A 14,384-nucleotide genomic window follows, 5' to 3' on the forward strand; every position below is an offset into this window, starting at 1 on the left:
AATGCTGTGAACCAAGGCTCAAGAGGAGGAAAAAAATGCATGCCTTGGCCGGCTGTGTAATTTTATAGGCGCATGCGTGACACATTCATGCCCCTGCAAAATGACATGATCCAAGTTGGATGTGTTTATATTAAGAAAATAAGAATTGCGCAAAAGCATTTCTTTTTTAAAGCAGGTAGGGAGAGCAGCACGGAGAACGGAAGGAACACGGAAGGCAGGTCGCAGAATTAACATGGTGGGTGCGGTGTTATGTTATCTTGATTTGTATTAACCCTGGGCGAAGCACTACGCTACGCTCGCGTAGTTTGTGAAGTTTGCGCAACTTCGCACTACGCGAGCTGCACGTAGCAAAGTGCGAACACGCGTAGCGCAGTGTAGCGTAGTGCAGCGGTCATTTTTTGCTTGTTCGCGGTCCTCAACATCATGTTCGCGACCGCGAACAAAGGAAAATGACATCCCGGCGAGACTCTCAATGCGGGTAGGTCAGGTGTCTCATTGCGAGTGGTCGTGCATGCTCGTGACCACTCGCAATGAGAAACTACCAGTTCGCGTTGAGAAAGCTGCCGCTCGAGTAAAAATCTACTCGAGCGGCAGAAAACTACAGCTCGCACTATGCAAGATGCCATTTTCAATGATTGCACAGTGCCGGATGCTTGTTCGCACTGTGCAATCATTGAAAATGCATCTTGCACAGTGCGAACATGTGCGTGTTTGTGGTCCCCAAGGTGCTTATACAAAAAGACTAGAGAGAGAGCAATGTAGACAGCTTGGAGAGAAGAGAAGGAAACAGAGGCAGGAGAGAGAGCAATTAAAGCTGAGGTCTGGAGTGGCACATTGGAGAGGAAGCAATGTAGTGGCGAAGCACACACGAGTGGGAGCGTTATAGAAAAGGCGAGGGATAAGCACACAGGCAGGAGAAAGCAACTCAGAGCACAAAAGACTAGTGGAGAGAAGTGGACGAGCGAGACTGCTGGAAAACACATCAACTCTGATAAAGAGCTTAATGAAAAAGAAACAGTAGTACTTGAAAAGTGAGTCGTGGAAAGACTTGCAATAAGGCCCTTTTCCAGGAGTAGAACGAACACAAGAAGAGCAACAACCCACACAAGCTAATGAATAAACATCAAGTAAACAAGAATGACAATAAAGCCAAACAATGGTAATCAATGTGCGCTCTCTAGCCCATTGTAACCTGACAGTAGGTCTTTGCGCAAGCAAACTGGTTGAACTGTCTCGTAGGCGAGACCTAAAAATGGGTGTGCTTTTAGGGACTTTCACATATAAATCTAGAGGCATGATGTAGAATCTTACCTCAATATTGCAAAGGCATTCTTCCAGTTTTGAGACAACTTCAGAAAATTCTGGCCTTCCCTGTAATAGAATTAGAAAATTGCATTTGCATTTTGACAAAGAGAGGCGCTTTTTATATAACGTACTTTTGACAACGGCATTCATTTTTGAGACGTCTTGAAATACAAAGGGGCATATGTACAAAGAAGTGGGGGAGTGAGGCGTTAGTCGTCATAGCTTAACACCTCACTCCGCCACTTCAGAAATGCAAGGCTGCACCACATATACAAGAATTTGGTGCAGCTTTGGGTTTACCTGTGCGCTTGCGCTACTCTTAGCAACCTAGCGCCAATGCAAGCACTCTTGCACCATACTGCAAGGGTGTCTGTGTGAAGGGAAAGATTGCTTATGTTCAGAAATGTGTCCCTTCCTGCACATAAACAATCTTTAAATGCCGCACACATGGAAGTTACAAAATGTCATTTGTTTTTAAAGATTGTTCATGTGCAGGAAGGGTCACCTTCCTGAACATAAACAATCCAAGGTGTTTTGCTTTTTCCATGTGTGCAGCACAAGGCACCACTCATGGAAAAAGGAAAACGAGGACAAATAAAGCATTTCTACTCGTTTTGCCAAGTTAAGAACATGTTTTCCCTTGTCTTAATGTTGGTGCTGCCTCCTATTTACGCCACCCTTGTAAATAGGGGGCAGCATCAAAATCAATGGGTGTTGCAGTGGAACGCCCCCTCGCAACACCCTTTGCCCACCTCTTTCATGCAAAGCATAGCGTGAAAGGGGGCCTTATTAACAAGGCAGCATTAAGCCCCGTTAAGTGGCTTAACACTGCCTTGCAAATAAGGCGGTCGGCCTTATTTTCAAGGCAGCGTTAAGCTACTTTAAGTGGCTTAACGCTGCCTTGTAATAAGGAGAGGCCCTATCGCCACAAGAACGTCAAAAAAAGTGATGTTCCAGTGGTGATAGGGGCTTCTACATATGCCCCAAAATGTTCCATGCTTAAGACCAAGCTGTAGAGAACAATGGGCAAAATGAGCCAATTCAAGGTGGACAAGTGATGTCATTAGGAAGGTTGCGAATAAACTGCAAACCCACCCCATCTCTTTCATCAATTAACATCTTACCCTGGAAAGAATACAGAATTTGTGTTAGGATTTTTCAGCATGCAGTTCAGTTAAATCAAAATGGCACATAAAAGGGAGACAATGTAAAATATAATTTTATTTGCTCTGCGATCATTAATCTACCTCCCTGAACCCTTCTGGTGACAAGCTGTTGGTGATGGTTTTGCATTGCTGTGCTTTTGTCTCTTTGAGTTTGTGTGTTTATTGTTCCATTTACTTTTTGTGAGCTATTTACAGATTCAGTTTTATTACATATTGGGGCATATTTACAAAAAATGTCAAAGCATGGTGTTATGCCAAATTTGGCAACACCCGCTCAAACATTTTCAAAACGCAGGAATGTACCATCTTTACATAAATACGCCACACCCCTGTGTTTCCCCTAGGGCTGGCACTAACAAAGCTGTATAACGGCAGAGTAGGCACCCTGCTGCCATGATGCAAGGGAGACTGTGCCCAACAATGGAGATTTGTTCTTTCTATGTGTGCAGCAGAATGCAGCACATATGGAAAAAAGGAGGAGAAATTAATAATTTCTCCTCCTAGCGCCATTCTAAATCCAGGAATTACCAAGCCTTTGTTTTTGGCACTACCGCAGCCTTGTAAATATAAGGCAGCATCACACAGCAATGGGTGTTGTGGTGGAACGCCCACAGCAACATCCATTGCCCACCCCTTTGCTGCAACAGACTGTGGCGGTAATGGGCATATTTACAAGGTGGAATTGAGCCACGTTAAGTGGCTGAGCGCCATCTTGTAAATATGGGGAATGGCGCAATGCCACCGGAGTGTCAAGAAAACTGATGCTCTAGTGGAAACTAATGCAGTCTGTAGGCTGACTTAAACCTAACTATTAGTGGTGTGTTTGACTCTGAGTTCGAAGGCAAGGTATTGCAAAAATATCGAAGTTTGAAATTCTGGGAGTTTTTAGCACTCATTTTTGGGATATACATCATAGTGTGATTGAATATAATAAATGTTAGTGCGCGCTCAATAACCGAGACAAAAAGAAAGTTACGCATTTTGCTTTGAAATGTTTTGAAATGCAGACCAGAGCTAATAATTTTTGGGGGAGATAGTGTCATCTTATGATGCTCCCTCAAATCTCTAACACCTGTTCAATGCAATTTGTACTCCCAGCCATTGAGCAAACAGCATGGTGGCTTACAAATAATTCATGCAATGCTGCACAGGAACTAAAGTTGCCGTGTTGCGTGAGAGGGAGAGAGCAGAACATCACATATATTAAAATATGGCGCTGGTTTCATCTCTCCCTGAGCTGGCACATATTAGGCTGCCGTGCTCCAAGGCAAACACCCTTGCACAGTAGTGCAAGGGTGTATGCATTCTCTAAAGAATGGTTTTGTACTGTAAGGGGACTCTTTTGGTACAAAAACTATGCTTTAACACTTTTCCTGTTTTGTATGTGTGATGTACAGTGTAGTACAAATGCAAATTAGGAAAAACAAGGAGGAATGAGAACGTTTAAAAGGCCTACAATTTTGGCACACATCCCTTTCTTCGAACATTGGAATCCCACCTTGACACAAAGAAACACAGAGCAGTGCATAGTGCAACATTGCGTTTCTTTGGATAGTATCCAATCTAAGGGGCCGATTATGATGGCGGACGGACCTGAGTCGTCCGCCACCATTGAGTAGGAGGGACCGTCCGCAGGGGCTGCGGCGGTCCCTCCGTGCAAATTAGGATGTGACCGCCAGGGTGGTGGTCACATCCTCAATCTTTAACATTGCGGCCGGTGCAGCTTCAAGCTGCACCCGCCGCAATGTTAAAAATGCATACATTGCATTTGTATGCAGCAAGCGGCAGGCACCGCGTGGTGCCTGCCGATTACTGCATACAAATGCAGGGGGGTACCATAGGTACCCCCTATATGCACCCCCCACCCCCCCTTCACCCAGGGGGCCCGCAACAGGCCCCCACAGTGAAGCTCCGTATGCTTTTCCACGGCGGAAAACCCGCAGTGGAAAAGCATTTCTTTTTGGGCATCCTAATATGGCTGACGGTGTCTGAGAGACACCGTCACCATATTAGTGCTTTTCCGCCACGGTTGTAAGCCAACCGCGGCGGAAAAGCTGCGGACGGAAACCAGGACCCACCAGCCATCCTAATGTGGCGGTGGGTCTTTGGTGGGTCCGCTGCGGTTTTTCCGTATCCTCCGGGCCGGCGGTGGATTCCGCCGGCCCGGAGGATGCGGAAAAACCGCTATCCTAATCAACCCCTAAATTCTGATATGTGTTGGATGGTTAATCCCAGCATAACAGTTGGAGCTGGTTTTGCATTACAAAAATGAAGCAAACCTGGTGCAAAGAGTTAGTAGATTTGGGCCATCATTTGGACCTCTTATTGTCTTTCTTCGGGGTATTTTATACAGTTTAGGGTATATAATGCCTAGAGGGAAATAATGGTATGTTGTTCTTGTTCAGGGTGTGAAAGGCAAGAGACTCTTTACATTACCATTAAAGTGCTACTAACAAGATAAATGGACTCTTTATTAGTCCTACAATTCTTCCAAACTGTTCCCATGGTATTTCAACCCAGAATTACTACAACTCTCTATTCTTTGAGCTAGGATAATTTTGCAGCATTCCGTGTCTGGTAAATATAGTACCAGAGCAGAAACAGATTTGAAGCCCAAGGAAGTGATCACTCTAGTGCTGCAACATCTTCAATGTCATTGGCTAGAGTTAATTACAGATCTATGGTATGCTAAGCAAATACTTGTAAACATACTGACCTTCCGAAAAACTGCCTACGAGCCCCAAAAAAGGGATCATGATGAGCAGTTATCTAGAGTTTGAGTTCCTTGCCACTCACAGTGGTCTAGCTATGATTGCTCCTGTGGTACAGGGGCCAAGTGGTGTGGGATGTCACAATTTGGAATGTCTTTTACTACCCAGCAGATAGAAAGGCACCCAATTTCCTTGCTTACCTTATGGCAATCTTCTAACGTGAGTAACCTCTAACACCCTACCAAAAGCAGCACAACTAGACACAAATAGCCTCATATATTTCCTTCTCTGTCTAAGCTGTTGTTTTTCATGATGGAAACTACTACCTTTTCATAGAGGCCTTCAATCCTCTCTCCCCTTACCTCCTGTAAATTGATATTCACTACCGCTGTTAATTCTTATTTGTAGCTGTCTGCACATTTCTGGTGTCTAGGCTTTCTTTTGGAATGTGCTTTGACAATACCCACACAGCATATAGAGGAATGCAAAATATAAATAATAAAAAGAAAGTTAAATGACATTTTATTTTTTAGAAGAGACTAGTCATAATAAGGTGTGTTCTGTATCCTGCATTGATAACCACACAGGAACATGCACAAAGTGACTTGTTTTTTTTAATGATATTATTAAGTTTGATGGTAGCTGGGAAAACCGTTTAGAGTACTTGGAAAAATATTCCATGTTTTCTGTTATTCCAACCTGATCATCAAGACCGATACATTTCTTGGAGGATGAAATGCTAGAGAGGGCACTGGCGTTGCTTCTGAGGGGAGTTATCTATCGCAATCCTGTTATCCACCTGCGAGCCCCGGAAGGCACAATATTGTCCACTTACGAAGAGAATACTTTTGAGCTATACAGGTACTATAATCAACTTTACACCTCACCTTTCTTGCTGTCTATAGCCTCCTTCTGCACTTATCTCAATGACATGGTCAAGTTGGATAATGCTCCATGGCAGCTACTAGCCTGCCCAATTACTAAGAAGGAGATAGCTGCCATTGAGACATGGCTGGGCCATAAGGCACCAAGAGGTGATGGCCTAACTGGTGACTTTTATAAAGTCTACAAACATGTGCTGGCTCTGTGCCTCTTTGAAGTGCATGCAGAAGCCCTGGAGAAAGGGATCCTGCCGCACACACCGTGAGATGCAGTGATCATGTTATTACTCAAGCCAAGTAAAGACACCAAAATGTGTTCCTAAAACAGACCTCTGTCATTGCTGAAGGTTTATAATAAAATACTGGCCAAAGCTTTGGCATCTAGACTTTCTGTGCTGATGGAACAGCTGATCTCCCCGGTCCAATTTAGCCCACAGACCTATGGCTGTCAACCTCCACACAGTCTTAGCAATACTGAATCAGTTGCATCCTGAATTAGCACAGGTGGCAGTACTCCTAGATGCCAAAAGGGCATTTGATTAATTGCAGGATAAATTGTGGAACTACTCGTCAAAATTGGTGTTCTGCAGTTTTATTTTTAAGCTAGTCCAGCTACTGTATACACAGCCCATAGCTAGGGTGCAAGTTAATAGCCTTATATCCAATCCCTTCCCTACAGATAGAGACACATGACAAGGGCGCCCACTCTCCCCCTTACTATTCATCCCAGCGCTAGACCCACTGACAAGGCTTCGAGTGGACATTTACCTTCACAGAGGACTTGTATTCCCCTCCTGTCGCCTCCTATATTGCTTTCCATGAGAAATCGGGCAGATAACATTGCTCCCATAGTCTGCAATATCATTATATTCAGTGAATTCTGCTAGTTGTCAATTAACTGGTCAAAGTCCAAGCTATTTCCCCTCATGGAAAACACTTCACAAGCAGACCTAGAGATTCCCATTTTTTGGAAGACGGATACAGAGAAGTACCTGGGAATTGAGCTCCATTGAGACAGGAAAATGGGTGTTTGCCTTAAATAAGGCCCAGCAATGAACTAACTTATGTCACAGATAGAGTTCTCGAGAAGGTTGCTCTATCTCTGGCCAGCCACATCGCTATTATGTTATTGGTGATACTTCCTGTTTTCTCTACCTCTTCATTAACATCCCTAGCCTGCTGACAAACAACTTCTTCTGTGCTGTCTGACACGCACTTTTAAAATTAAAGTGGGCTGGTAGACAGGCCTGGGTCAGTTGGGAGACGCTATGAGAGGGGGGCTGGAGGTCTCCAATTTTGAACTGTATTATTTGGGCACGTAGGCACAGTATGCCAAATACCATTGAGATGCTAGCATACCATACCTCAAGCCTGAGCGTTGCCAAACTGACAGCATCCCCCTCCAGGCACTTTTGCCTCAGGGAACGTCTGGCGACTTTAGGGAAATCAAGACATTGGCAACGGCTTATTGGGCCTGAAGGAAATTGGTCCAACAACAGGACAATTTGCCCCTATACTCCCCGGCAATCCCACTATTACAGAACCTGCACCTCCCCTTAGCCACACACAAGCTGGTTTGTAACACATTGCAGCATTGGCAAATATGTGATATTGGAGCCCTGTATGACCAGGAGATGTTTATATACTAGGAGCATGTGAGATCAACCTATAAGATAACTCCATTTGACTTGTTTATTTATGCCAGGCTGAGGCGAATGGCCTGTGAAAGAATCCCGAGGTTCCCGGGGGAACCAATGGACTTCACTCCACTATGGATGCCACTTGCTTGGTCTCTAGACTTTATTCACTATGCCTGACACTTCGACTGCAATGTACAGACTGCACAAGGAAGGCCAGGAAATGGGATATAGGAGACACTATTACACCAGCCCAGTGGAGCTTCTGTTGCATGCATACTAAATTGGTCTCCTTGAACCACCATCATAAATTGGTACACTTCAAATTTTTATTCCACGCTTTCTCCACACCTACTAAATGGGCAAGGATAGATACTACTAGACCTCACAAATGCCTTACATGCTGCGAGGACCATGGAGACTTCTTACATCCACCCTGGGTGTATTGCACCGTACAGATGTTCTGGAGGGAGGTGACAGATACCATGTCAAAAATGCTGGGTTATAGGGTAGACTTACGGCCCCTTCATTGTACTCCTCAACTGTGGTAAGGAATTGTCACCGGGAGTGCGCCATCAGGCTGCTCTCGCTTTATTCCTAGCTTGTAGGAGAATCGCCATATATCGGGAGAGTCCCGGCTTGCCTCGAACGCAGGACTTGGTAGCTGATTTGGCATCCTGCAGCACTAAATGTAAATATATGTGGAACTACAGCCACCGACATCTCGTCCCAGAGACATATGGGGTCTCCTTCGCACTTACTTGACAGAACTTGCAGAAGACCTTTCAAATGAAGATTCAGACTCCCGGCTGTTGATCGTCATCTCAGACGTACCCTAGTCGTTAGCCATATGAGTCGGTGACTGTCTACAGATGAGCCTGGATAATTTGGTACTCCCATTCCCTCGGCCAGGGCGCTGGTCACTGTTTCACATGCCTGCATGCTCTGACTATAAACATATTCACTTGCCTTAATGTGTATTGGAGTGAAGCAATTAGCCCTGTTGGGAACATATTCTTTATTGTGATGCCATGCATAACTAGCATTGACATCTATAGTGACTATGATTATACTACATGAGATCTGGGATGTAAAATAAGCTTGTGTTCTTTCTTTTGTCTGTTATATGTTCATTGCTACAACACATTGGGGGATAATAAAAAACCTCAAAAAATGTAAAAAAAAGAACAATAGATAGAAAAATGCACTGTGCATTGTAATCCAATTCTGCCTTACTCTATGCTTGAAAACTCCTAGTCTGGAATTGGAAATCCACATGGTTCTACAAAAGTGTATGACTGACCAAGTGAGTACAAGGTGGCAAAAGGTCTGTAGAACCCTTATTGCCTCTACAATAAAACACTGTGGTTAGTTTGTGCTATTGGGTGCTAGGGGGCACTATTTTGGGGGGCTAGCACTCTTTTTGTTCTCTCCCACAGGTAGGAGTCCTGCTGGTCATCTAGACTGTCCTTGGGCTGAACTTGCCTATAGAGCAAACAAGCAGTTCCCAATGGGCTGGTCTGACATGCCAGTGTGTGGGTGAGATCTTTGGCTGTTTGTGTGCCAGTTTTAGGGGCCGATTAGGATGGCGGTTTTTCCGCATCCTCCGGGCCGGCGGACACTTCCGCCGGCCCGGAGGATGCGGAAAAACCGCGGCGGAGACTCCAAAGACCCACCGCCAAATTAGGATGGCTGGTGGGTCTGGAATTCCGTCCGCCGCTTTTCCGCTGCGGTCGGCTTCCGACCGCGGTGGAAAAGCTATAACATGGCAGGCGGTGTCTATGAGACACCGTCCGCCATATTATGATGGTTGTGTAAAACTGCTTTTCCACGGCGGCTTTTCCGCCATGGAAAAGCATACGGACATTCACTTTGGGGGCCCGTTGCGGGCCCCCTGGGTGAATGGGGGGTGGGGGGTGCACATGGGGGGTACCTATGGTACCCCCCTGCATTTGCGTGCACAAAGCAGCAGGCACCGTGCGGTGCCTGCCACTTTGTGCATGTAAATGTAACACATGCTTTTTTAACATTGCGGCGGGTGCAGCTTGAAGCTACACCCGCCGCAATGTTAAATATAGAGGATGTGACCGCCACCCTGGCGGTCACATCCTAATCAGCACGGAGGGAACGCCGCAGCCCCTGCGGACGTTCCCTCCTCCTCAAGGGTGGCGGACGGACGCAAGTCCGTCCGCCATCCTAATCGGCCCCTATGTGTTGATTATCTGCCATTAAAACAAAAATTGCCAGCAGCAAGCTCAAATTCATGCAGCATTCCATACCTTGCAAAACACTTATACCGCATTTCTTTAGAAATCGAAACAGCCTCAATTTTCAAACATGAGCCACATTTTAGGTCAAGCATTTGAGACCTATTGTATATGCTTTAGTATATATTTCTTTTGTGGGTTGAAATATATCCCTCTGTTTTTTACTTGTTTCAGTGTCCGTTAAAACTCTTCCTGGCTAGTGGTGAGTCCTGCCTATTTGTCCCTTCTTTTTCTCTTTCGTATTCCCATGCAGCATAGAGCAAGTACAGTATCTTTACGCTTTGGTTCTTTATATGTTCTTTGGGGGACTATTTTTTTCTTGGCTTCCTGCTCCTGTTACTGTTTGCCCATGCTCAGTTCGGTGCCCGTAGTTCATCCCTATTACCTTCTCCCATGTCGCTGCATGTCCATTCCACTCTCCCTTGCGCCTGGTGCAAGTCAAACCTTTAACGCTGCATTGCTGCTGAGAAAACAGCTACGAGTTCCCTGCACTGCAAATTTAGTAGTATGCCTCCATGGATTAACGATGTAGACAGTTGCAATAAATATTGGTGATCGCCTATCGGACTTCCTCCCATGTCCCCATCTCGAATTACAGAACAGCGTAAAACAATGCTAGTCAGACTTTTAATGCTGCTTTGCTGTTGAAAAAACTGCTCGGAGTTCCCTGCACTGCTTATTTAGTAGTATGCCGCCTTGCTGTTACTGATGTAGAGGACTTCAATGAATACTGTTTTATCTAGTCTGTTTGTATAACAAAAGAAAGATACGGCTTCAAACTCTCCGGTTTCTGCAACGTCTATCGATATGTGCTTGTAATCTTTCAGTCATTAAAAAACAACAGCATCATGATGGACCTAAGAGAAACTTGCCGTTATCAACAAATATTGGGAGATTTCTTGGCCTTTCGAGAGTTGCTGTTTGTTTATTCTATTAAAAATTCTTCCTGGAGTGTATGTTTTAATTGGATTCAAAATATTATCAGGTAAATGGTACCTCAATTCTCAAATCTCTTTTTTGTTAAAATTCATTTCCAAAGTTTGTTGAACCAGTTTTCTTTTATGTCCTTAAGTGAGTACTCCAGCAAGTCTGAAATGTCATAATCTTTGTTGGGGCTTGTGTGGTTGCGTATGTGTTCTACTGCTCAGCCTGTATGAAGCACCTCCCCCGAGCTTTACTTTGCAGCACTCTATTTCGACAACTGAATTAAAGCAGAGTTCTGCTACCTTTTCCAGTGCCCTCATTCTTTATTTGCTCTTTGGGACCTCTGCTTCCATCTGACTAAAAGGCAGAACTAAGGAGAAGATGGGCAAAGACACCAAGCAGCCCCTGCAGCAGATCTTCATGTGCGGCCAGTTTGTTACTCGCTAACAGCGGCATAACTGTGAGGGGGGGCGTTTGCGGTGTTACACCCCCCTATAAAATGTATTCTTTAGTAAATTGTTGGGTGCAAGTCCTTTCATTCAGGTAGGGTGAGGTGTCTGTCAGATTTCACCTTGGAGTTTTACTTGCACACAGACTAAAACACTCTGGACTCTGTTTTGAAGGACTTAAAAATGTTAGTTAGTTGCAAAATCTTGTGTTTTAAGTATTCCTTTAGGCCCCCTCGTGCCCTACTTCCCATATAATGTATTTTCACAAGATAAGTTAGCGTGTTTGTTGGGAAATCTGAAGTTTACCCCTCCCCCCCAATCTTTACTGACCAAACTACGGCCCTGTTCGCTGGGCGTTATCCCTGCCGTCCTGTATCTAGGTCAGTATAAATGAGAATGGAGCACGCACTAACATGTTGATATTTCACAGCTTGTAATGATGAGAAAGATGCACTCTGGGAATTGTTGTCCTGATTTTATAATGGGTAAAGATTACTACAATACCCAGAAAGCAAAGATAAAAAGGCATTTTCTGAATCTCTAAGGAATGGACCAGAAAAACTTGAGTGCTCTGGTTAAAATGCATGTTTTAAAAAGAAAGCAGTTACCCACAGACCCAGAGAGTGTTTAGCAGACCTCAGACACAAACACTTCACTCAAGAAGTATGTTGTGTTTAGGTCATCTGGGGCTGTATTATGAATGTGCCCCGGGGGCGCAACAGGCTCATGCTCCTGCTTTGCTTGCTCCCGGGGCACTTTGGTATTACAGAAGTGGCTGCAGACGCTTATGCGTCCCGTTCTGTATTACTGATAGTGCTGGCACACTTAAATCACCAGTGCTATCTTCAGAGGGTGTTCCCTCATTTGAAAGGGGATGTGGCCCCATGCGAATGAGGGAATACGAATATATGACGTTACAACGCATACTTTTACAATGCATACTTTTACAACGCATTTTTACAACGCAACATCCATTACAACGCATTCCATTACAACGCATGCCATTAAAACGAATTTTTAAAAACTACCTTTACAACGCATTCCATTACAACGCATACTACCTTTACAACACATACCATTACAACACATACCATTACAACGCATAACATTACATTGCATGTATGGTAAGTATTGGATAGTGTAGGGGTAAAAAATACTATTCTAACTCCAGGGGGGTGCAACAGTAGGGTAAGTGTTGGATAGTGTAGGGGTAAAAATTACTATTCTAACTCAAGGGGGGTGCAACAGTAGGGTAAGTGTTGGATAGTGTAGGGGTAAAAATTACTATTCTAACTCCAGGGGGTGCAACAGTGGGGTAAGTGTTGGATAGTGTAAGGGTACTATGCGTTGTAATGTTATGCGCTGTAATGTTATGCGTTGTAATGACATGCGTTGTAGTGGTATGCGTTGTAGTGTCATGCGTTGTAATGGTTGCGTTGTATTGGCATGCGATGTAATGATGTTGCGTTGTAAAAGTTTTGTTGTAATGGTAGTGCGTTGTAAAAGTTGCATTGTAAAGGTTGTTTCCCAGGGAATACCTTCACCTCTGCAACCATGCCGTATTACAGATATGGGTGCCGAGGCAAAGAAGCTCTCAGGAGGTGTATCCTCCGGGGAGAAAGGGGGTGCTATGGACCCCCAGACACCCCCTTACAGGCAGGTGCAGGCACTCACTGAACCCACCTGGAAAGGGATCTCTAATTCCCCTTCAAAGTGCAGGAGGGTTGCCACCCGCACTGTGAAACACAGACTGGCTTAAAAGCAGCTGCTCCGTTTTTCACAGGAATGGCGCTGCCTCAGGGTAGTGTGAGTTTGGGGCAACCCTTGATGCAGAGCATTCATGATAATATGGCACATTTTCATTGTAGGCACCAGGCGCACCTTATACATGGTGAGCCCAGCGCAAACAATGAAAATGTGCCTTTTGTGTAATACGGTCCCTGGACAGCTCCATATCAGTAGCTACCGAGCTGCACCATGTCTTGTGACGCCTTCAGCCAATGTTCGCTTTTTACCAACAGCACTGAATATGATGGGGGTTTCCAGCCAACGTTTACAGTGTTAAGGATTAAAGTACAAATCCTAGAATGCAACATGTTATTTGGCGAAAAAGACAGGGCTGCTTCGCGTTCTGCAGTTCTGAGAGCTAATGCAGAAAACAATTGACATTTGAACAGAGTACAATTTGGCTACACGATATTCAGAGGGAGAATCAAATGCTCTCCCAACTCCTCAAGTGTTCTTCCTACCCAAGTCCATCATGTATGATCTGGCAAAAGGAACCTGCACAAACATAAAACACAGGGGCATATTTAGAAGCCCCTATCGCCAATGGAACATCACTTTTTGCGACGTTTCCGTGGTGATAGGGGCTTCACCTTATTTACATGGCAGCGTTAAGCCACTTAACGTGGCCTAACGCTGCCTTGTAAATAAGGCCCCATTTCAAGCTTTACTTAGCATGAACGGGGTGGGCAGTGGGTTTTGCGGTGGGCGTTCCACCGCAACACCCATTGATTTTGATGCTGTCCCCTATTTACAAGGGCAGCGCAAATAGGATGCAGCACAAAAATTAAGACCTGGGAAAACCTGGTCTTAACTTGGCGAAACAAGGATAAATGCTTTATTTCTCCTCAAAAAGCAAAATGCCTTGAATTGTTTATGTTTAAGAAGATGACCCTTCCTGCACATAAACAATCTTTAAAACTTTAACTGTGTAACTGCATTAAGCAGCACACATATGTTATGTTATTGATTTTTGTACCGCGCACAACTGCCCCAGCAAAGGGGCGTCCTGGCGCCAAGGAAAGGTCAACACAACATCACAGAACGCACCTGAATCCAGAAGTGTTAGTTAAAAAGGAAAGTTTTAATGGCGTGTCTAAATAGGAGTAAATCCTCCAGAGCTCGAATTTCACTGGGAAGCGAATTCCACAATTTGGCCGCCACTACTCGAAAGGAGCGGCCACCCATCCTGCTCAGCAGAAAGCGAGGGACAACAGACAGATTCTGCCCCATCGATCTCAAGGATCGAGCGGGAACAT

General features: G+C 44.8%; 1 protein-coding gene across 2 annotated transcripts in view; it reads right to left on the reverse strand.

Annotated features, from left to right (window-relative positions):
* TNNI3K (TNNI3 interacting kinase) overlaps positions 1 to 14,384 on the reverse strand; it is a 2,668,544-nt gene that overhangs the window by 167,521 nt on the left and 2,486,639 nt on the right. For both annotated transcript variants that reach the window (XM_078668672.1, XM_078668665.1), the window contains one exon: positions 1,312 to 1,371. In XM_078668672.1, coding sequence (XP_078524798.1) covers positions 1,312 to 1,371 — 60 coding nt within the window. The remainder of the gene's footprint in view (positions 1 to 1,311; positions 1,372 to 14,384) is intronic.

The sequence above is a fragment of the Lissotriton helveticus genome, chromosome 1_2, assembly GCF_964261635.1.
Source record: "Lissotriton helveticus chromosome 1_2, aLisHel1.1, whole genome shotgun sequence".
Lineage (NCBI taxonomy): Eukaryota > Metazoa > Chordata > Amphibia > Caudata > Salamandridae > Lissotriton > Lissotriton helveticus.